The sequence below is a fragment of the Drosophila suzukii genome, chromosome 3 (assembly GCF_043229965.1).
Source record: "Drosophila suzukii chromosome 3, CBGP_Dsuzu_IsoJpt1.0, whole genome shotgun sequence".
Classification (NCBI taxonomy): Eukaryota; Metazoa; Arthropoda; class Insecta; order Diptera; family Drosophilidae; genus Drosophila; species Drosophila suzukii.
Genome location: NC_092082.1, coordinates 36,042,764 through 36,068,099, shown reverse-complemented (window position 1 = coordinate 36,068,099; position 25,336 = coordinate 36,042,764). Strand labels below are relative to the sequence as shown.

The window sequence follows — 25,336 nt, the reverse complement described above, 5'->3', positions numbered from 1 at the left end:
CCACCCTGTGAGTAGAAAGGTTATTCAGGCTGAATGCCGTTGTAAAGCCGTTTTATTCTGGAAATATTCACTTAGAACATAATCTAACACAATTATGTAAACTAATCCTACCGCAGCATGTACTCCTTAATTCACCACGCCACAATGAATGCGGAAGCTTAAACCATGGCGGGATATCAATGGCCGCCCAGTATGACCGTTCACCGATCGAGGTCTAATCCATACATTTCTCGATATATGTTTTAAAACTATTTAAGAGCTATCGGATTAAAGCCTAGTACTCAGATCGACGAAAACAGCGAGTTAACCATAGGAGTGAGCGATAGGGAAATACGCGGGTAACGCTTTTCGTCGGGTCTGTTTTTCAGCGCGGTACTTATATGAGCTAAGGAAATACCAGAAAAAATACCAGATTACGCGAGCGAATTTTCGATGAACGCCGTTAGCCTCGGCCCAAAGAATAAGAAATGTAATCTTTGGCGGTGTTCGTGCAAAGGCGATGTGGAAACAAAAAATTAAAAATGGAAGGAAAAGGAAAACCCCAAAATCGAATCCAGAAGGTCAGAGCAGATGAAATAGGACGCCAAATCCAAGCTTATGCCTTTTATTGCGGGATTTCACCGACAGGAAGCCATTCCACAAAAGGGGCAAATTCGCAGAATAGTTGAAGTGTTGGAGAAGATCCACTAGGGAATCCCAGTGGGAAGGAACATGCCGAGTGGGACTTCGATCTCTACATGGACATCCTGGCGGGCGCGTCCCCGCAAAGAAAGTAAGATCTGGACTCCGGACACCACCACCACCAGCTACTTGGCAGCTTAAGCGGAGCTGGAAGACCCGCTGGCTTCTATAGGGAGGAGGAAAATAGGGAGCTGGCTAAGGAACAGTTGGAGTAGCCATAGCCAGCCACTGCCAGGATGCTGGGCGACTTCCTGCAGCATCAGCGGACCTACCCCGTTCCCAATCCGGCTCCCACTTCGTCAAGGTGCAATATGCCATTGAGACTCGGAGTTGGACTGCGGTGGAGCGGGAAAGATGGCGAAGCCTCCGTGGGACGAGAAGGAAGCTTTAAACAACTAATTTACATAAATAAAAACATTCGTTGAACATTCCATTTATTTTTATTTTAATTTCTTTGTGTACCAGCAGACTCCTCCTTTTTAAATTTAAATTTCAAACCATTGCGGGTGAACTTTGAAAACTTCGGTCACACTACAAAGAATAATAAGAATAAGCCGATCTGAGTACTAGGCTTAACTATTGTCCGTCGACATACAGAAATACATACACAACTACCACTGTGTCAAGTCTACAAAGAAGTATCTGGGGGAACTGATCGACCACAGGCTGCCACGGACTGGAAACGTCAGGAACTGGTTCTCATTCCCAGACCGGGCAAATTGAACGAGGACGCATCTAATTCAATACTCTTTTACCACTCAGACGCTGAAGGCGGTGTTGAGAAGAAATACAGAAATACATAGAAGAGCAGAAGAGTAAGCCAGTCATAGCCACAGTGGTGACCTCGACAGTCCTGCGTGCCGCGTTTATATAAGCCGAAGTTATGAATAGCTCGACATACAGCAGCCAGTGAAAATACGTATACAGACGCTGCGTGTCACAAGTATCACCTGCTCATCTAGTGGTAGACGAAACTATCTCTATAGGCCTGCTTTCGGTAGATCGAATGAATAAGAGCAAAGGGAGCAGGACACAGCAAAGTAGAACAATGGAGGCATGGAATAGGAGATGGGCCCACGCGAGCATAGGATGATAAACGCACTTGCTAATTTCCAGCCTAACCCCTTAGTAACTTCTACCTTACGCAGACTATTTCCGGTCACGGATTTAGGTCATTCGATAGGTATTGACGAAATCAATAAGTTTGTTTTAACATCATGTTTGGGCGGTTGGTGGTTGAGGCACTTGCAAACTTGGGCTGCGAAAGAATCTCTGAAATCTGCAATTTTATAGCTTTTAAAATTAACGAAATCTCAGCGTTCATATGAACAGTTTTGTGATGTTTTATGGCCATTTATGGGTGTTACATTTTAGTTCAAATTGCGTTGCGCTGCACAAGAATCTATTTCTATGTTTTATAGTATCTGAGATCTTTGCATTCATACAGGCGAACGGAAAGTCGGACGGTGCTAGTTCGACTTGGCTAGTAATCCTAATCCGGAATATTTGTAAAAAAAAAGGATACTAATATTTAATTAGCTTTAAAAAAAAATTATTGCACAACAACGAATTTAAAAAAAAATGGTTAGGATTGCCTTTTAATTAGCCAAGGAGCACATATAATCTTATCAAGGCCAATAGTATAATAAAGAGTGGCTTAAAAGAAAATCGGAATTTCAAATATTTGTCTTATGTTTTGGATAACTAAATTCCAAAAACTTGGACTGAAACAATATACATTTATATAAAGCTCATAAAACTCGTGATAAAATGTTTAAGTTTGGTAAAAAAGCATTTTTTTAAGAAGTCTTTAATATCATATTAAACCAACAACATAATACCACATCACCTTGGTATTGGGCTTAGTCCTGCTTTTTAAGTAAGTTCAAAACGATTTATAAGTTATCCTGGTTCGTAGCCAAGGTTAATATAAAACAAGGGAGAACGCTATAGTCGAGTACCTCGACTATCAGATACCCGTTACTCAGCTATATGGAGATATGCAAGCAGCAAAGCGAGATTAAAATGCGCCACCTACCGGCGGTATACAGATTTAAGCGTTATGGGCGTTAGAGTGGGCGTGGCAAATTTTTTTTTGGATCAATCGATAGGTATTGACGAGACCAATACATTTCAGTTAAAATTTTTTATCTAGCATGAAAATTGTGGGCGTCACAGGGTTTTGCGGTTTGTGGGCGTTAAAGTGGGCGTGGCAAACTTTTTTTTGGGTCAATCGATAGGTATTGATGAGAACATTACATTTCAGTTAAAATTTTCTATCTAGCATCAAAACTGTAGGAGCTACAGTTTTGGGCGGTTTGTGGGCGTTAGAGTGGGCGTGGCAGTCTACTGAAAGAAACTTGCGCTGCGTAGGAAGCTCAGGAATCTGCACGCCAAATCTCAATAGCCTAGCTCCCATAGTTTCCGAGATCTCAGCGTTCATCCGGACAGACGGACAGACGGACAGACGGACAGACGGACATGGCTAGATCGACTCGGCTAGTGATCCTGATCAAGAATATATATACTTTATGGGGTCGGAAACGCTTCCTTCTGCCTGTTACATACTTTCCGACGAATCTAGTATACCCTTTTACCCTACGAGTAACGGGTATAATTAAAGCAACAGTACAAAATTACTGGGCAAGCAATTTACAGCGACATATGCGCTCTTAATGCTATCAAGATTCTTGTTATTTTTTTTTAAGGGAAGTTGGTGCTGTCAGTACAAAACGCAACAAAACAATTTAGGCTTGTTTTTGTTATGATTTATGAGTCGTCGGTCCAAATTCCTTTGCTATCTTATTTGTTCGATTTCAAGTCGATAGCTATATAAGAAATTATGTTTAAAAAATGATCTCAAGTGATGACCATTTAAAAATATGCTGTGCTATTTTTCCCAGCTGTAAATGCGATGATTTACCAGTTTACAGGTAATATTGTATAGTTAGTTGATTAAAAGATTAATTAAGTTTCAGAAGCTCCTGCCAAGTGTTTTGCCGGGAAGCTGGTTGAAAAAATATAAACTCGCGAACGAACATTTTACGAGAGCCGAAGTTTACTTTGGAAGCCTTCCGAAAAGTTTCTGAGAGGGAATATATCTGTCATTATTTATTTCTTATTTTTTTCATCCCTAGATTAAGTTCGCCACGAGATCAAGATTTTTATTTTTATTAAACGATGTCGAATAATGTCGATCTCAGAACATTGGTTCTTGAAAAAGTGAGAACAAAAAATACTACAATTCGATCTTAATTTAAACCGTTCTCGAGATTTTTTTTTTTTAAATGTGTTTGGACTTATTTAAAAAAAAAAATGACATAGTAAGAAATCCGCGAAACATAACTTTTGATTATTTAACGTTGAAGTCAACGTTTCATTTTTTTTTGTGCTGTACGCTGAACTTTGCGAAGAAGTATACAAAACTGTACAGATTCTGTGTCACTGAAAGTTTTTTGGTTTGTTTTCAAACCGTAGGAGTAACGGACATAATACAAACTTATCAGCCTGCTCTTTGTACATATATACATAAATCATCCATGTAATTTTTTATTTTTATTTCAGGGAGCTGGCTATCTAAGCTTCAACAACATAAATCAAGACCATTTGCCCAACATTTTAAATGAAGCTGTTACATTATTTTGGAAAGCGCTGGAGTGTGAAACTCAGGAAAAAGTAATTTGTTGCATGTTAGACATGTTCGCCTTGTGGACCCAAAAATTTACCAACGAATTACCAAGTGTGGTTATTAACACTTTTAAAACTGGCATTCGGCTGAAAAGCACAAATCAAATAATTCGGCAAAGTTATCTCGAATGGCTTCTTTTATCCATATAATGTACCGAGATTAATAACCATAGTGCTATTATACCAGATCTTATTTCGTTTTACACTAAAGCATTGCAAAACGCATCACAACTATGTAATTTGACTGAGGCAGTCTGCATAGCTTGTATAATGCTTATTTTAGAAAAGCCATCAGAAAATTATAACTTTTTTTGGACCACAGTTTTTGATATGAACAAAAAATATTTCTTTAATGAAAAGATTACTGCAATAGCCCCGACCGAGACTTTATGCAATATATCACACCGCTCAATAAGTTCCCGGCCTTCAAGGAAAAACACTTTTTTTTTGAAAATTTTGTTTTATTCATCAATATAGTTTCCATCTACGGCTATACACTCAGTCCAGCGCTTCTCCAACCTTTCTATGCCATTTTTGTAGAAAGATTAACTTTTACCCTCAAAATAGGTCTCAGTATCGACAATCACCTCTTCATTTGATCGATATCTCTTGCCTTGGAGGTGCTTTTTGAGATCTGAAAAAAGCCCATAGTCACTGGGGGCCATATCTGGAGAATAAGGTGGGTGCGGCAGAAGTTCGAACCTCAATTCACTCAATTTCACCATTGTTGCCATAGACTTGTGGCATGGTGCATTATCCTGGTGAAACAGTGGTTTCTTCTTGGCCATATGTGGACGATCCAGCAGTTTTATATAATATTCGCTGTTTATTGTTTTACCTTTTTCCAGGTAGTCTATAAATAAAATCCCATGTGCATCCCAAAATACAGAAGCCATAACCTTACCCGCCGATATTTGTGTTTTGGGACGCTTCGGACGGCTTTCACCGGCTACCACCCACTCAGAAGACTGACGACTGGATTCTGGAGTACAGTGGTGTATCCAGGTTTCATCCATGGTTACGTAACGGCGAAAAAAATCGGTCCTATTGCGCTTCAACATGCTTAAACACGTCTCGGAAGCATCGATGCGTTGTTGCTTTTGGTCCGGTGTTAGCAATCGCGGCACCCACTTCGAGCAGAGCTTTCTCAGGTCCAAATGTTCATGTAATATCGTAAACACACTGCCTTCCGATATCTTTGAGGCATCAGCTATCTCCTTTAATTTCAATTTGCGATCGGCCAATACCATTTTTCGGATTTTTGCCACATTTTCTGGCGTAACTGCTGTTTTTGGGCGACCACCACACGACCACGTTTAAATTCATTGTACCAATCTTTGATGGTTGATTTTCCCGGAGAAGAATCTGGGTAATGTTTATCAAGCCAAGCTTTTGCTTCTACTGTATTTTTTCCTATCAAAAAACAGTGCTTAATCAGGACACGAAACTCCTTTTTTTCCATATTGTAGAAAAACCCAAAGGTTGTGTTACTTAAAAATTTGTAACTTAAAAGCACGTGGTCACAGAGTTGTATAATTTTTACACAGAGCTTATGATAATCGACACTTTCGATAAAAAATATCTATATTTGCTTACTACTGCTCCTTATATGTCGGGCCGCGAACTAATTGAGCGATGCGATATCATTAATGACAAGAATATTGCTCAATTCATATCATGACAAAATTAGAGGGGAATTGGAACCAATAGTTCGCACTTTAATTTACAACTTATGTAGCAATTCAGTAAAGGTTCGAAATTACACTACTGGCCAGGTAAAAAAAATACTAAGTGCTTCAAAAGGAATAGAGTTCGTGAAGTTAGCTATCTATGAATTTGGTAAACGCATTAGTTTAGTCAACATTGAAAATGTCGGAGACACTTCAATAGATCAATTTGGAACTCCAACACAAGCGTATGTAGACGCGTTAGTATGTTTGACCAGTATAAACGATATTTCGTATAATGAAGCTATGGATGTTGCTATGGAACTTTTACTTATATCACATCATCCTGCAATTGTATTGAATGAGCCATACTTATGGGAAATAACCATTCAGAGACATTTTAGTTTAGATCCAAAACAATTAATATTGGCTAAAAATAGTGAAATAGTTAATAAATATATTAACAATTTTATAAGTAATGCGCAATACGAAAACACCATATCAGCATTATTTGTCCTAATCCTATTGTACCAACAGTTGTAAATCACTTAAAAACTTATCTTTGCAATTCTACCAATTATCACTCTTCCAATGAGGAATATTTGACATATTTGACTCCAGAAGGTGAGTTGTATGAAAAAAGTGTAATACCTCATATAGACTCACAAATGAAACCGTTTGTAATAAAAGAGAAAATAAAGTTTACAGTTACAAGTAACAGTTAGAAGAGATTCAATTTCGTCGTGAAATTCTTACAGAGGTTCTTACAGATCTTTACTTATACTTGCGCAACCTGTGTTTTACTTTCCAGCCAAAACTTGGACGTGACATTGCAGTAGCGACAATCAAGCTTCAAGGCCCGTCATGCATTTTAAAAGAGGAATATGAAGCTTTAAATATAAAGAAAGCTATTAATGATATTATATTCGATCTTGACAATCATGTTAAATGACAATCATGTTAAATACTTGACCCTCCCTCATTTTCTTATGCGTTTGAGTTTCTAAAGCGTGCTCTATTACTGTTAAATAATGATTCAAGCAATGAACTTATTTCGAAAGGCATATAAATAATAGCTAGGCATACAAATGACGAGGTTAAATGTAAGCCGCAGTTTATGCCTAGATTTGGTATGATTGAAGTTTTGTTATATATTTTTAAAAATAACAATAAACTCGCAGCACAAACGTCTGATGCCATCTTAGAAGTAGCGAAATCTTCAAATGATAGTATTTCCAATGCTACCCCGCATAACCAAATTATAGATATATTTCTACACTCCCTGCAAAGTAATACTGACTCGGTTAGAAAAGTTGCGTTAAAATCCTTGAAAATAATGGTAGATGGAATTGTAAATCACCTTTAAATTTATAATAGTCTTCGTTGTAACTCGATATTGGATAGCAAAATATGATACAGAGGTAGAAAATAGAGAACTGGCCATCTTTATTTGGAATACTACAAACTTTGCCTTACACGGAATTGACGATATAATTTGTGATGTCACACACCCCGAACTATGTGTCCAAAAATCAGCTTCAAGAAAACTTAAGAAAATGCCTAATAAAGCAATTATTTTCAATTTACAATGATAAATTTGACCGTGAAATTGAGCCTGCTACAGATCAATGGAAACATCGAAGGGGTGTTGCCATTTCATTCTCCACTATCGCTCCATTATTATCTATTGATGACATTGATGTTATTATGAATTTTAAGGTATCACACGTGCTTGGTGACAGAGTCGATATCGTACACAAATAAATGTTAGCAGCTGCATTAAAGATAGTTGATTTACACGGAAATAGTGAATTTGTTACCTGTATTTGAAGATTTTCTCGATAAAGCGCCAAAATCTCAAAGTTATGATAATATTCGCCAAGCTGTTGTTATTCTGATGGGTTCGTTAGCACGACATTTGAAAAAGGATGACAAGCGAATTGATCCTATTGTTAAAAGATTATTAACAGCATTGTCTACTCCGTCCCAACAAGTTCAGGAAACGGTCTCGAACTGTTTACCCCATCTTATGCCATCCGTGAAAGAGGAAGCCCCCGCAATGATCAAAAAATTATTACACTCATTGGCAAAGTCCGACAAACACGGCGAGAGACGCGGAGCTGCCTATGGTATCGCCGGCATAGTTAAAGGTCTTGGTATTTTATCCCTTAAACAATTAGATATAATGTCGAAACTGATAGCTTATATTCAAGAAAAAAAAATTATAGATCCAGAGAGGGAGCTTTGTTCGCTTTTGAAGTTTTATGCACTACACTTGGTCATCTATTTGAACCTTATATAGTTCATGTGTTACCACACTTGTTGCAATGCTTTGGTGATCCCTCCCAATAACAGCCTCTGTTGAATTATTAGGGGCAATGGCATTCTGTGCACCGAAGTAACTGTCTTCTTGTCTTCCTAGTATAGTGCCGAAACTAATTGAAGTCTTGGGAGATTCCCACACTAAAGTTCAAGAATCAGGTGCGGAGGCTCTGAAAGTAATTGGGTCCGTTGTTAAAAATCCTGAAATTCAAGCTATTGTTGCCGTGCTTTTGGATGCGTTGGAGGATCCCTCTTATAATACTTCTACATGTCTTCAAAGCTTACTAAAAACTAAATTTATACATTTTATTGATGCACCGTCTTTAGCATTAATAATGCCAGTGGTGCAAAGTGCTTTCATGAACCGATCTACAGAAACTAGAAAAATGGCCGCACAAATAATAGGAAATATGTATTCTCTAACGGAACAAAAAGATCTAACACCGTACTTACCAAGTATAATTCCTGGCCTTAAATCATCCTTATTAGATCCAGTCCCTGAAGTGCGTGCTGTATCAGCTTGAGCACTCGGTGCTATGTTGAAGGGTATGGGTGAAAGTTCATTTGAAAATTTATTACCGTGGCTTATGGAAACATTAACTTCCGAGTCTAGCAGTGTGGATCGCAGTGGAGCAGCACAGGGCCTATCCGAGGTAGTTGAAGGACTTGGTGTCAAGAAAATACATAAACTTATGCCAGAAATAATTTCGACAGCAGAACGATTAGACATTGCTCCACATGTGAAGGATGGATACATAATCATGTTTATATACATGCCTTGCGCATTTCCAGAAGCATTTACGCCATATATAGGGCAAATTATCAAAGTGATGTTTCGTTAATGGTACGGCAAGATGCGTTGCATGTCTGGAAAGTTGTTGAGACAAATACTCCAAGAACTTAGCGCGAGATTCTTCCAACATTGTTTGGTTTACTTCTAGGATGTTTGGCTAGTACAAGTGGCTTCTCGAACTTTGGGTGACTTGGTAAGAAAACTAGGGGAACGAATTTTACCAGAAATTATTCCTATTCTTGAAAATGTTTTAAACTCCGATCACCCTGATCAACGCCAAGGAGTCTGCATTGGCTTATCTGAAATAATGGGATCTACATCAAATAGTCTAGTTCCTACTGTCCGCAAGGCTTTGTGCGATCCATTGCCTGAAGATCGAGAAGCAGCAGCTAAAACATTTAAATCGTTACATAGCTCAGTTGGCTCTCGGGCGTTGGATGATATCCTGCCGTTTATGCTAGAAGGTCTCTCAGACCCGGACCCCTCTATTGCTGAGAATACTTTGGATGGCATTACGCAGGTAATGTCCATTAAATCAAGAGTAGTTTTGCCATATCTAGTGCCCCAACTGACTTCTCCACCAGTAAATACAAAAGCCTTATCTATACTTGTATCTGTCGCTGGTGAAGCGTTAACAAAATACCTGCCAAAAATATTATCAGCTTTAGTAGAGGCCCTATCAGAAGCCTACGGATCTCCGAATGAACAGCAGGAGATCGATTATAGTCAAACGGTTATATTGTCGGTAACCGACGAAATTGGAATTCGAACAATAAAGGATACATTACTTATATCAGCAAATTCTTCTGACCTATGCACTCGTAAATCATCAGCAAGTTTACTATCTGCATTTTGCATTCACTTACCAGGAAATTACTCGCAATACATTCCTCAACTTTTAAGATGTTTACTTAAACTGTTGGTTGATAATGATAAAGAAATATTACAAAAACCTTGGGAAGCTCTCAGTGCTGTAGTTAAAGGTCTGAATGCCGCACAGCAAATCTCTCATGTGTCTGATGTGTGCCAAGAAGTTAGGTTTGCAGCAAGCGAACTAAAAGGACCGGAGCTTCCTGGATTTTTTTTGCCAGAAGGAATTACTCCGCTGTTACCAGTTTTTCGAGAAGCTATTTTAAATGGATTTCCTGAGGAAAAAGAAAACGCTGCACAAGGACTAGGAGAAATTATATTCTTAACCAACGCACAATCATTGCAGCCTTCTGTTTTACATATAACTGGTCCATTATTTCGAATACTAGGTGACCGTTTTAATGCAGCCGTTAAGGCAGCTGTATTAGAAACTTTGTCAATTTTGCTTCATAAAGTGGGTGTCCTATTGAAGCAGTTCTTACCACAACTTCAGACCACATTTCTTAAAGCGCTGCATGACCAGAAAAGAAACGCAAGGATGAAAGCCGAAAAAGCTTTATCTGAGTTAGTAGCAATTCACTCTAGAGCAGATCCCTTATTTAATGAGATTCATAGCGGAATAAAAAATTCAGATGACTCTTCTGTTAGAGAAACAATGCTCCTTGCTCTTCGCAGTATTGTTAGTCGATCTGGAGATAAAATGTCGGAACCAATAAAAAAACAAACTTATATTACCTGAAGTATGATTGGCCATCACGAAGATGTCACACGCAATGCCGTTGGCGGATGCTTGAGGGCGATGTTAAAATACATAGCGCCTGGACAAGTAGACGATTTATTTAATAATTTAATACTGAAGGATAGTACGGATGATCTATTAGTAAAGCATGGATACACAATAGTTTTGTTTGTAGCTTTAAAAGAATGTCCCAACGAAATACTTACTTCAAATCTGCACGAAAAGATTATATCTTATGTTTTGGTCAATATTTCATCAGACAAAGTGTCAATTGCTTGCAATGCAATAAGAGCTGCTACTTATTTTTTGGAGCACTATCTCATCAATAATTATGAACTCCCTCTTAATGTTGTAATATTGTAGTATTAGCTAGAGCTACGAATCATTCTAGCAACGATGTTAAACAATTGGTTGCAAAAAGTTGTACCCACATTTCTAAAAGTTTAAAAGTTGATCAAATTAATATTGAAGTTTTTAAATATTTAGTCCCCATGCTAGTGAACGGTACTAAGGAAAAGAATGGATACGTTAAATCAAATTCAGAACTAGCATTTATTTCTATTTTAAGGTTACGAACTGACGATTCGACATATACAAAAATTTCAGATATCTTAGAATCAGGTGCTAGGGATTCATTAATTGATGTTGTAACAAAAGTTTTGAAACGTGCATCTCCGCAATCCATTATAAAAGAAGAAGAACTTGATAAAACACTTCAAACATAATTGCAAACTTTTTTAAAGCAATAAATATAGTTTGCTCTAAAAACCCATCCGCCAGATGAATTTCTTATCGGAGTGACTGTTTCGATTGGTGAGCTCAGATTTGGGTGAGCCCTCCACAGAGGATGTTTTGTACTGGGGGGAATGTTGCGGGGAATGTTTTTTGTCACCGCAAACTCTATTAGGTCTGGAACTTTCCTGGGGTCTGTTGGCCAGTATGTGGGGTTGCCAGGAGAAACATAGTCTAATTTGTTGTTCGGTTTTATGATTGCATTGTAAATTTGCCTTCCTTTGGGAGTCACAAGGCGTGATCCCCAGTGCGTGTGTTTGGCGTTATAGTCCCCTGCAGCTATAAAGCGATCTCCAAGCAAGTTGTAGAAGTCCACAAATTGTCCTTCAGAAATTCTAAAACGAAGCGGACAGTAGACAGCGGCTAGTGAGGTTTCCGTTGCCTGACTGCACTTTGACAGACGTGGCTTGCAAGTAATTAGTTGCAAATCTTTGATGAAAGTGGTGCTTGATGCGTTCCCTGATTAGGATGCCGCTTTCGTCGTGGGCTTTACCATCTGGATGGTCTGTGCGGTAGAAAGTGTAGCCTCTTATTTGGAAGTTGTATTTGTTAGTGAGGTGCGTCTCTACCAGTAGCATACTGTCGATATGATTATCATTCAGAACCTGAGTTATTTCAAGGTTGTGCCGTGAAACTCCATTGGCGTTTCACATTGTAATTCGTGGATTTGCCATCTGTTACTTAGACTGCTTACCTGCAAGTAGCTGTAACACCATGTTCTGGTTTTGAACCAGTGTTTGCATGGTCGTTTTCATGATTGACATGAATTCCATCATACTTTCCTGCATGGTGACCATCATAGCTTCCAGAGTGCTTTGTGACTGTACTTGGATCTGCGGTCCTTCATCTCCTTGTAGACCGGACAGCCCCTGTAGTTTGCCGTGTGGTTACCTTTGCAGTAACTCATTTTTTCATTTTGGGGTCTTCTTTGTTGGCAGGGCAGTTAGCCGTATTGTGGAAGTCTCCACAAGCTACACAGACTGTTCGAAGTGAACAGTATGCCCTGGTGTGTCCATACTCCTGACAATTTGTGCATTGCACTGGGCCGTTCCTTTTATGTGGCTCTTCCACGTTGATGCTTCGGTGCAATAAGTATTGCAGGTTCCAGCTCGACCCTGAAGAGTGGTTGCGACTCTTTTTTCCTGTTTATAATGTTACTGACGTTCTTTGCAGAAAACCTTTTTTCCTTGAGAGCATCGATAACTTCCTTGGCGGTTACGTCGAGCCCGATTCCTTTTAGTACCACTTGCAGGCCCTTTTTAGTTGGTACGTGTAGTAGCTTTTTCTAGCTTCCTCCAGGAATTTGGATAAAGTAGCGGTCCTAGGTGGCTCCCTTGTAGGACACCGGATGTAACGTGGAGTAATTAATAGAGATCATTTTTGAAAAGTACTCATTGTGTTCTGCAATTCATTGCACGTGTACCAATGTTTTCATTCTGTGTGTACCATGGTGCGCGAGTTATAGTTCTCAGTACCTTTGATTGAGCTCTCTAGATTACTTCTAAGTTACTAACGCATGCGTTCTCCCATAGCTCGGAGCCATCTTTCCAAATTGGTTTGAGGACTGCATTATACAGAAGTATCTTGCAGTCAAACTTAAGCGGAGAACTCGCGTTTATTAACCAGTGTAGGCTTCTTGTTTTTAATTTTAATTGTGTTCTCTTAGCTTCGATGTTGATGGTGTTTTGTGGAAGCAATATTTTAATTTTATAAATTAATCCATTCAACCAAACGCTGGTTGACTTGTCCTTTCCGGCTTTATGGATCATAGTGATGACACCCTTTTTCTATAGTTGTGGATAATAGCCCCATTTCATCATATCATGGTGAGAAGTTTTATTGCACAGTTCGGCAATTCTATAATCATTTTAGGGGAGATATAATCGTGTCCTGGCGTTTACTTTTTCTCTTGAGCCTTTATCACTCTTATCACTTCTCCTGATTGGAATATGAAAAGCGGGGTAGCTTCTGGAATGATGTTTGTTGGGTGTATTGGCCTCCTGTTTGTATGTGTATTGGCAACTCACTTTCGATTGGTGGGCATATGCCTGATTTATCTTTCCACAGTGGATATAGTTTTCTGTTTGGGGAGTGTTGCTCCAAATAGGATAATTTGGATCGATCTTTTGCATCTTCTAGAGCTTTGCGTAGAAGGTCGATAGTTGTTTTAAGCCGCTGCTTCGAGGTAGGCGATCTATGGGCTTGCCGCTCCCACCGAAGCCATCGCTTATTGCATAGCAGTTCCTTAATATGCCCAGAAACCCGACTGCTGTTAAAAAGATTATTAGCTGATATAACGGGTGTGGAGTTTTGTGCAGCTAGTGACATAACAGACAATAGTGCTTCAACTGAGCTGTCAATCTCTTCATTAAAGTACATGATTGGGTACTTACATACTTTCTGTATTTAAGCCAATCTGTTTTACTAAAAGTTAAAAAGTGTGTCCGTATTGAGAGCTGTTGATGGTCGTAGTGTTGTATTAAAATGGGCGAGTCACCCTTATGAAAGATCTGTTAAGTGTTCCACGTGAACATGAGCTCTAGGCATTCTTCTTGTGGCGGGAAAATCAATCAAGCCAGGCCTCTTATTAGGATCTGTCAACCAATATGTATGCTTACCTGGAGAGATAAGGTAAAGCTTGGTGATATTATAGCGTTGTAAAGTTGTCTTCCCTTGGGGTTGGTGAGTCGCAATACCCAATGGGTGTGTTTTGCATTGGCCCTCAAAAACGGTCACCAGAAATGTACAAATTCTTCTTCGGAAATGTAAAAGCACTGAAGGCAGCATAAAGCGGCTAGGTTTAAGAAAATGCTTTGGGAATTGATGTGTATTGATGTAGCTTGTGCTGTGAAATGCCGTTCGCATTCCAGAAAAATATTTTTATGGGAACCATCTAAACAGATTTTTGTTTGATTAATAGCTCCAGAAGGAGATTTTGAGAGCGTTTAAGTTCCTGCAACGTTTGCTGTATTGCTACCATTGTGTTAGTTATAGTTACCAGCATTGATTCTACACCATTAGGCAATTGTGTATTTGCAGACATATGTTAGGGTAGTCATTTCTGGACTCTGGTTCCATGTTTTTTGCCGCACTGTATTAGCAGTGGTTTGCTGACCTGTCAGCTTAGAGGCAGAGTCGTAAGTGCCGTTGTTGTACCTTAACGCCTGTGCAAAAGAAACTCCCGGGGTCGTGGTCGATGGTATATATGCAGGATTTTTTCGGGTTTTTTAAATACATACTTTCCAGCGCCAACCCTACCTTGAGCATTGGATATGGAACTTTGTTTTCATTTAATATATTCCCAGCCGTTTTGACATAAAAGCCCTTTTCATTAAGTCCAGCTGTAATCTCATAGATAGGGACTGTTGTTTCGATTCCTTTGACAACTACTTGTTATCCTTTGCACCTTTTAAGTTGAAAGGTGTAGTAATTAACTTATTTTACCGTTGTCGAGGTGTTTGGTCACCGATCGATAATCTTGTTCGTCATTCACTTGTATTTTTGTTTCGTTTATGTTACCCCTTTTTAATAAAGTTTCGGAGAGCAGTAAAAAACACGACCGTTCACTTTGAAAGTCGCAGTGGCTGACCTGAGTGGTAGTGCTTGATTTTTAAAGGCTGTTTTAAAATCTTCTTTAAATAATTTACAATTAATAACAAATTGAATAATCATTTTTATTTTAAACTGTTATGAAATCATGCTCTGGTGTTCCCGCTATCCAAATCCAAATAGTACCTAGTTCATTGATACCTCTTTTTTATCTCAAATAACAATAATAAATAAATATATTTTAATAATTTTTAAATCATAGGATATTTTCCAATGTTCTAGATAGTATGATTGTTTATATATGCTGACTCTAGATGAACTACATCTCTATAAAAACATATGTAAGTTATATGAAACAAATATGCGTATGATTCATAAGTGAGGACATCTTTGGTATCCTTGTAAAGAAAGAAATCATGAAATCAAATTTCGTTGTTGCTACCATCAATAATAAGTACATAATTGAAACAAGGAAGAACGCTATAGTCGAGTACCTCGACTATCAGATACCCGTTACTCAGCTAAATAGAGATATGCAAGTAGCAAAGCGAGATTAAAATGCGCCACCTACCGGCGGTATACAGATTTAAGCGTTATGGGCGTTAGAGTGGGCGTGGCAAATTTTTTTTTGGACCAATCGATAGGTGTTGTCGAGACCAATACATTTCAGTTAAAATTTTTTTTCCAGCGTAAAAATAGTGGGCGTCACAGATTTTTGCGGTTTGTGGGCATGTTAGAGTTGGCGTGGCATATTCGCGTAACAAACTTGCGCTGCGTAAGAAGCCCAGGAATCTGCACGCCAAATCTCAATAGCCTAGCTCCCACAGTTTCCGAGATCTCAGCGTTCATCCAGACAGACAGACGGACAGACGGACATGGCTAGATCGACTCGGCTAGTGATCCTGATCAAGAATATATATACTTTATGGGGTCGGAAACGCTTCCTTCTGCCTGTTACATACTTTCCGACGAATCTAGTATACCCTTTTACTCTACGAGTAACGGGTATAAAAAAATTAAGAGAGTATGCGAGAGTGCGGAAGCGTAAAGCAGTTATTGCGCATGCAAAATCAACAACACAAAACAGCACTGTAGCTTCGACGGACAACGCACAAACAAAAATAGTAATCAGAAAAACAAAAACAGAAAATAAAATTCAAGTAGCGAATGGATTAACTAAGATTTTTAACAGGTAGAATAAATTCACTCGCGAAACGAACAAACTAATTAAAAGCTTTAATTTAAATCGGCCTAGACTAACACAAAAACAAATAACAACACGGAGCGCAGAAAAGAAAACGACCGATCTCTTTAAAAAGTCGAATATTTTGGTTTTTTGTTATTAAGAAGATTTTGAATGCCATTATTGGTTTAAGGGCTTTCGATAGGTATGAAAGTATGGCCATATGCCTGTATATGTTATTTCCCTGGTGTATTGGTAATATTTTTATAATTTTCCACAGTTCGGAAAAGGTAGAAAATTGATGACAGCGTTAAAAATATGTGTGAAACAGGGGTGGGTATTTGTCGAAGTATAATATATATACATTTTGGATTAATATCGTCTAAGCCTATTGCGTTTGGTTTTACTTTTAAGATTTCTTAAAGGACATCACATTGTCTTACACCCTGTGTGCCGACTTCTGTTTTACACTGTACGTTGCAGTAGAGATCACTGAACGGGAGGCTGCCAACTGCTGATTTACACATAATCACAGTTAAGCAAACTAGTTGTGTACTGGAACTTTAAGGAAGAGATTATATATATAACATCAAGGTTTAATTGATGTTATAATTATTCTTATAATTTTTTATCACGCACACGACATCGACACACAACACGTTTCTAAATTCGACACCTTTTTTGATAAACTTTGTGCGTTTATGTAGCATATCCGTTTGCTGGTTACTAAAGATTTTTATCATTGTCTTGCTGGTGGCCTCTGCTGTTTCTATGAATAATTCATCTCCCACAAATTGAACAACTGAGCCCTTATTAAAATAACAGTAAAAAATGGAGGAAAAGGAATATTTAGAAAAATAATGATAAGTAGGAAAGATAAATATCTTGAAGAGTAATTAAAGATAAAGATAAAGATAAGATAAATTTAAAGATATTAGCCGCAAAAGGAGTTTTGAGAATCTGCGACTTGATCAGTTGGAGTTTGCGCTCTACTGTGGAGCCATATATATCAGTCTCTCTCTCTAAATAAGTTCGAAGTTTTATGTGGACCAGACCTCGGCGAAATGTAATGCTGTTATGCAACGAAGTTTTTTTAAGCGCCTCGCTTCTTTAAGTATTAACATACGTTGACGTAGAACGGGGTCGTAGCAAAATGCAAGGGATTGAGACGTTAATAACGGCGATAAAATACAAACTGGCGCAGTTGTGACTTGTCCCGGACGTTTACAAGCTTTGGGGCGATTATGGAACCTACCAAAAATTGTTTTTGTTTCTTGGGCTAAAATGACGCATTGTACCTAGTAAAGTACACCTATCTCTCGCTTTGCGTCGGGGATACGTTCCAAAAAAATACGACGCAAATTGAAACGACGCAAAGTGAATTAGGATTTTTTATAGCAAACCATGTAAAGTTCGAAGATGGGTTCCAGGGTTACAAAAATACTACTTTTTAAAAAGAAAATTCAGCAAAGAGATCATTAAAAAAATCAAAATAACATTACATTTTATTACATATTATACATATAAAAACAAAAAGAAACTAGTTCATTTAAAACAAAATAAAATCTTCAATTACATACTCAATTATGAGAAATAAAATTAGAATTAATCACTCTCTGACGAGTCTTTAGTGTCTGTTGTCCAATTGGTCCAATGTTTGCTGAACATTTTTTTTTAAACATATTAACGATTTCATCCCAAAACAACGCAACATCGAAAATCTAACGACGCACAATGAAAAGTGTCTTTAGTGTCTGTTGTCCAATTGGTCCAATGTTTGCTGAACATTTTTTTTTAAACATATTAACGATTTCATCCCAAAACAACGCAACATCGAAAATCTAACGACGCACAATGAAAATTAGATCTATTTAAGAAGCGACGCAACTTCGAAAAAACGAAAAACGAAACGACGCAAAGCGAGGGATAGGTGTATTAACTGTCCCCAAAAAACAAACTTTTTCTTAGAGTTTTGTAAAATTTAGAAGGCAATTTAATTATTAACGTTAACATTCACTTGTAACATGATTTGATAATAAATAGTTAGGGTGGACACAAATTGTCTGGTTATTCTTGTAAGAAATGCACCTTACGTTTGGGATGCATCATCCTAATCTCAGTCAGCGGGTAATATAAAATATACAAATGCGGATTCTTTAAAGGAGAATTAACGTCTTTACCTTTAGATTGTGTGGATCACTGAGTAAAATAGTTGGTTTTATACTAAATTTAGTTCTTGAGTAACCGCGAATTCTTAAGAACAAGGGTCATACTCAACTTAACTAAAGGCATTTCAAACATTTAGGTATTTTTACTTGAGTTAAAAAACAAATACTCACAATGATACCGGTCCCTGCTTCAAATCGATTGCTTAGAATTTTATTTCCAGAAAATATCCCAATAAAAAACGCTATAGCATATTTACTATAGCACTGCTGAAAGCAGAAGCCGTAGTCATTGTGGAGTAATTTGTACTAAATAGAACGCTCTGCTCCAAAAAAAATATAGTTATAACAGTTTTCTTCGTCCCTTTTTAACAACCAGTTTGAATAAAACTTCTTTTTTTCGCGCGATTTTAATGAATTAAATAAATCAAGATTAAGTTCTAACGTGTATAGTGCAGCCCACTCCATGCCCTTCCTTACTGCCTGTGTTGTGCTCCACTCCGTTTGAGACACCTCCAAAGCGTGGTTTTGAAACTATTCAAAAGCATTTTCTGGCGTCGAAAATCGTTGACGTGCGGGAATACAAAGTAGTCATTTGGGTGCCAAGTCAGTGCTGTACGGCGGATCCAATCCGACGTTTTGGTCGATCAAAAGGCGGTGGTTTGAGCTGATGAGTGAGAGCTCTTACTGCCATGATGCACAATGATCCGTCTTCGTTTGTTCGTTTTTCAAATTTTCCGAAGACTTCAGGTAAACAAACAAGGAAGAACGCTATAGTCGAGTTCCTCGACTTTTAGATACCCGTTACTCAGCTAAAGGGACCAAAGGGAAATGTATATATGCAAGCAACAAAGCGAGATTGAAATGCGCCCCCTACCCGCGATCTCAATAAATGGATATGTGGGCGGTAGACAGGTTTAGGCGTTATGGGTGTTAGAGTGGGCGTGGCAAATCGATGGTCAATAGATAGGTATTGACGAGACTAATACATTTTAGTTACAATTTTTTATCTATGTAGCATGCAAATTGTGGGCGTCACAGGCTTGGGCGGTTTGTAGGCGTTAGAGTGGGCGTGGCATATTCGCTGCGTACAAGGGTACGGAATCTAAATCTGAGAATTCAATGCTCTATCTTTGATAGTTTCCGAGATATCCACGTTCATATTTACGATTTTTTGAAGTTTGTGGGCGGTTTCTGGGCGTGGCACACTTTTTTTGGGTCAATCGATAGGTATTGACGAGAACAATAAATTTCAATTAAAATTTTTTATCTAGCATGAAAATTGTGGGCGCCACAGGTTTGGTCGGTTTGTAGGCGTTATATTGGGCGTGGCAATCTTTTTATCAATCGATAGGTATTGACGAGACTAAAACACTTCAGTTAAAATTTTTATACTAGCATTAAAACTGTAGGAGCCACAGTTTCGGGCGGTTTGTGGGCGTTAGAGTGGGCGTGGCACCCTGCTGAAACAAACTTGCGCTGCCTAAGAAGCTCAGGAATCTTCTGCATGCCTAATCCCAGTAGTTCAGCTCTTATAGTTTCGAGATCTCAGCGTTCATACGGACAGACGGACATGGCTAGATCGACTCAGCTAGTGATCCTGAACAAGAATTTATATACTTTATGGGGTCGGAAACGCTTCCGTTTGCCTGTTACATACTTTCTAACGAATCTAGTATACCCTTTTACTCAAAGAGTAGCGGGTATAATTCCTGACCTTACATGACCAGTTTTATCAAAGAAACAGCCGACCATTTGATTCGAACAACTTTCGTTGGATTTGGCTCGTCTTTGCTGTTTTGTTTTGGCCTCATAAGCATAGAAGCACGAGCCTTTTTTTGAGCGGATGTTAAGTTGTACGGGGTCCAACGAGAACAATCCTTTTTTACAGCAAGATGTTCATGCAATATTGAATGTATGCTGGTGAAAGAAATCCCCAAGGATGCCGCTATTTCACGGCATGTCACATGACGATCTTGCATTATCAGTTCACACACGGCATCAATGTCGCATTCAAGATGATATCCAATCTTTTAATAATTTCTTTACTAATTCCTTTCATTCGAGTTACTGCTTCATGATTTCCAAAAAATTTCCTCGAAGTATTTCCATCATTTAAGTTTCCGTATCCGTACTTGGGAAAATCTAATTTTAATCCAACGTCCTTAAAAAAAGCATCCTGTATTCTCTTCATTTTGATGCTTTTTTAATCCTAACGTTATACGTTTTCATCAAAAAGCTCATTTTCGTTTAAGAATTTAGAATTTTGAATACGACAGATTCAGCAAGAACTACATACACCTATTCATAATTCTTCTCATCTGAAGTTCTCATCTCCAGTTCAAAGTTATTTTTGCAGATCAGTCATGACTTTGATGATTTAGTATTTGTCAGTTCGGTAACAACTTCTCCGTCATCCATGTATACGTGAAATTCATAAAACATTAAAAATATTTTCCTTGAGTGTTTTTTATAAAGGCACTTTCGCCACCCTCGTGTTTGCCAAACGACAAAGTGTGCATTTTTCGACCGAGAGCGCTAATTTTCTTGCAAAAAAGTGGTTGCGTTGATCTGAAACAATTCGTCTAAAATGCCCAGAAGTATGGGCAACAACAACTCTTGGACTCGCATTACGTGACCATTTTGCTAAAAATTCCACGCAACCACCGTATCGCCTGATTTACCTCCGTGTGAATTCTGGCTATTCCCAAAATTTGACATCAGGTATGGCGAAGCTGCTCGATTTATAGTTCATAGATCGATCTGCTAACTAAATTTGACGTCGAAGTACTTAAACAAGATCTAAAAAGCGATATTGGGGCGGTTTCACTGCAAGTCAAACATCTAACAGTCGACAACTCTCATCTCAAAAAAGAGGAACAAAGTCTTCGCGCAGATAAAGAAAAAAAATTGAGTTGTAAGATGTCAGAAGGTTGATAAAAGCTGCAAACTAGCTGTCAAAACTACTTTTGAGGAAAAACTGCACTCAAAGGGTGGAAGGGTTACTGATGTAAAGCTTAATGACCGGAATGGCAAAATAATGATTCTAGTGGAATAGGAATCCCAAGTAGAAGCGGAGAATATTTTTAAAAATGGGCAAATTGCGTGGAAGTCAGGTGTTTCTTGATAAGGTTTAGATAGCGAAAAGTACAGCTAAAAAGGCTTCTTCTCACCATCCACAGAGATGTAAAGGTGAAAGTACAAAACGACAGTATCAAATTGGATGTATTTTAATAATAAAATACGGAAACAAGTTTAGACATTATTGTTCATCCGTTCATAAGCTTAAAGTCCAAGCCCAAAAACTTCAAGGATACAAAAACAAGGAGGCCGATGACATAATGAGACAGGATATCCGAATATTGTTCTATAACGTGGCAGGAATAGATAATACGCTTTGCTATAATGCCTTATTTCAATACATAGCGGGGTTTCAAATTTTCATTTCCTTCAAAACATTTTTTAAGTCCAAATTGGATGCAGTCGAATTCGAATTCAAATACTTTGTGTTTAGATGGGTGCCCGCCATACGAACAAGCTCTAGAGGTCGAGCAAGCGACGTAATAATATATGGAAAAAAAGAACTTCGCGAACAGAAGTAGGTAAAAGCATTATTACCCAACTGAGGATTGTAGAAAATGAAAACCTTTATTTACTGCCAGTGTATATTAACTGCAATCATTAGGAAAGAAATTCTGGGAAGTTATACAAGGTTTTTGATAAGCTCAACATCCCGGATTTGACCCATATTTAGTCTCAAGCTACCTTAATGAAGCCGGTAACGCCAGAGACAAAGTGAAAGACGCCAATGGCCGACAATTCACGGTGGTTATTGGAAGGTCGGCTAGCAATCCTTCGGTCGATTACACAACTATGAAAAGAGAAGCTCGGTCCACCATCGACCTATGTTTGGTACGCGGTACATGGGTAGAAACCACAAAGACTAGAGGGTACAATGATACTGAGAACCCCTGACGAAATTATAGTTTTTCTCACTGAGTGCATTATTAAAGCTGTTACTACTCGACGCTAAATAAAGCCTAAGGACTTTTAACACGAGTGGTGCACGGATCAGTGTAAAGCAGCTCCAAAACTCAAATATAAAATGTTAAGGCAGGCTATATCGACAACCTCGACAAGTGCAGAGGTAATGTACCATGATGCAAACGGCATATATAAGATGACTTGTCTAAACGCACGGACGCAATTTTATATAAACCTTGCGAGATCCTTGGATTCGATAACAGACAGCAGGGCATATTGAAAGTAAATGCAAATGATTTAGGGAACTATTTCCGTGATCTTCTACGTGACCTACGTGGCTCTTTGCAATGCTAGATTAAAAAGTCAGACTTTATTTGCGATGTTATAAGATCCGTTCCCGAAAAAAAAAATTAAAAACGCTGTAAATTTTCCCATCTGTAAGAAAGGCGACCCAAACGTGACATCTAACTACAGAGGCATCTATTTTCAAAATGCGTTAGCTAAAGTCTTCTTTGCACTATTACTTGATCGGCTGAAAAACTTGTTAAAAGACTACGATATTCTTAGCGAATTCTTTCTTTTTTCTTTTTCTTAGGCGACAGATGTATCTACTAAAACTAACGGGTATTTAAACAGGTTTTACAATATGATTTCTGGTGGCTTTTAAAATGACAAATTTTGTTCCGATAAATGTGTTTTAATAAGGAGATTTACTCCATTATTACCATATAAAAAAAATGGCGTTTGCAGGAGTAGTAGGGAAACGCGGATTCTGGGACAATTAGCATATTAATGGCCCCCACCCTCCCTCCCCCCCTCATTAACGTATGCGGGTTCTGGGACAATTAGCATAATCCAATAAATTAACTGATTTTAATGGGCTTTGAAGTCATAAAAATGTCACGATCATGTCTATAAAGAGTAATATTAATTGCCCCCATCGCCCCTACATCCCCATGTGACAATATTGATCCTGTATCCTTCCCCTCATTATGTGCAATTAATAGTCAGGTGAGAAAGGTGCACGTAAGAAAGGTCGCACAACCATAGTATCCAAAGGTTGTTATCTTAGAGGAACATATCCGATCATGTTGGTGAAAGGTGTCACAGGTGTTGCTGTGCACGTGTGAAAGGTCGCACACCCAAAGTATTCAAAGATGGTTATCTTAGAGGAACATGTCCGATCATGTTGGGGAATAATGTTTCCGATGATTGTAAAACTAATTTAGAAATCAAAAGAACCCCAATAAAATAAATCTCACAAGTTAATCATTCTCAAATGTGGAATATTTTCAAATACACATTTTTGTTTCTGCCCCAGAACGATTAACTGGTAAATTGTCTAAGATTCTCTCCTTTCCACAAATGGGTCATAAACATGTCATAAAAGGGATTCAAGCTAGAGCTACCCGAACATGCGCACCTGTCAATTACCTGACCGCAATAAAAGGGACACATGCACAACCCAGAAGGCGCACGCTCATTGACAAGATCAAGGGCCTCACGCCAACGACCTCACGGCTGGGGTTGAAATCACGACCGCGAAACAACTCGCAAGTAGCCGACATATCTCAGTCAAAAAAATATTTTCCATTCTCCGTACCTGTAATCTTAACTCGAAATAAAAAGTCAGAAGTTTATTTTGTAGCATAATAATACATTTATTCATTTATTTTGGTATTGCGAACATTTTTGTTACATATAGAAATTAATTTTCTGCTTTAATTCCGGCGGTTTGCATAGAAGAAGCAGGCGCACGTTTCCGAAGTCATATCTGGATTACAAAATGTAAAGTGTTCACCGTAATTCGTAGTTTTGAGATCATGTCCACCTCGATTCATGAACATAGTTTTTGTGTTTAGAAGGTATTGAAAATGCTGACCAATTATATCTCCTTTAAATTGTTCAATTTCCTCATGAAATTTCATTTTGTTAATTTTATTTTCTTGTAGGTCTGTACACGGCTTACTTAGATCCTAAGGCAAATTGTAAAATCAGAAACAACTTGACGTTGGAAGCGGCATTAACGCTGCTCCTAAATACAAAACCCAAATAAATAAAGAATATTAAAACTACCAAAAGATGCGTTCTCACTAAATGGATAAGGAATAATAAAACTACCAACACAAGGAGTTTCTCACAACATGGCGACCGTGACTATGGTCCAAAAGGATCTGGACCTGGATCTGGACTTCGAAAAATAAGAAGACAGCAACTAAGGCGACAGCAGCAAACAACAGCAACAAAGGCAACGACAGCAACAAAGGCAACAACAGCAACAACAGTAACAGCAAAAACGGCAACAACAACAGCTTACAAGAAGAAGAGAAGAAACGCTGTGAGTAGAGAGTGATGTGTGCCAAAAAAAGTGGCGTGGTCAAAAGATTGAAAGCCAGAAATGCTCATCTACTGAAGCTGCTCAACAGCGGCAAAGCAATAAAGTGGAACGACTCGGTAAAAATACATGCCGAAGTTGAATACCTAAAAAATTTGCTATCAAAACGTAAGAATCAGACCACAGCCACAGCCACATCCACCTACCCTGTAATCCCAAATATTGCCAAAAATAAAAACACATTGCCTCCTCCAGAAAAAGTTGCCATCCCAAAGCTGAAGAAGACGTGCCCAGATGACTGCGAGGGACCACTGTGCTCCCCGTTCTGCGAGTACACCTGTGTAGCCAGCACCGGTGCCCCACCATGAAGTACACCTGTGCAGCCAGCACCGGTACCAAGGAAGTGTGAACCGACAGCGCTACCAAGAGCGCATAATTTTTTTATCTTTGCAATGCGTTGCAAAAATTTTTTTAATTGCACTGCGATGCATATTTTTTCATTTATTTTATAAAAACAATTGTAAAAATTGAGCGACATAAAAGTTGGCCGATTAGAGTATGGCCTGAAA

General features: G+C 38.4%; 1 protein-coding gene and 3 pseudogenes across 1 annotated transcript; 3 read left to right on the top strand and 1 right to left on the bottom strand.

Moving 5' to 3' along the window:
- Window positions 1–917: 917 nt before the first annotated feature.
- On the top strand, window positions 918–4,860 carry LOC139352762 (stalled ribosome sensor GCN1-like; annotated as a pseudogene).
- Window positions 4,861–4,913: 53 nt separating this feature from the next.
- On the bottom strand, window positions 4,914–5,618 carry LOC139352761 (histone-lysine N-methyltransferase SETMAR-like). The gene is made up of 2 exons (XM_070995392.1): window positions 5,273–5,618; window positions 4,914–5,221 (listed from the first exon to the last, which is right to left on the bottom strand). The coding sequence occupies exons 1-2, from the start codon at window positions 5,616–5,618 to the stop codon at window positions 4,914–4,916; spliced, it is 654 nt and encodes a 217-aa protein (XP_070851493.1).
- On the top strand, window positions 5,534–6,775 carry LOC139353011 (stalled ribosome sensor GCN1-like; annotated as a pseudogene).
- Window positions 6,776–7,535: 760 nt separating this feature from the next.
- LOC139352760 (stalled ribosome sensor GCN1-like) lies at window positions 7,536–9,474 on the top strand (annotated as a pseudogene).
- Window positions 9,475–25,336: the final 15,862 nt, after the last annotated feature.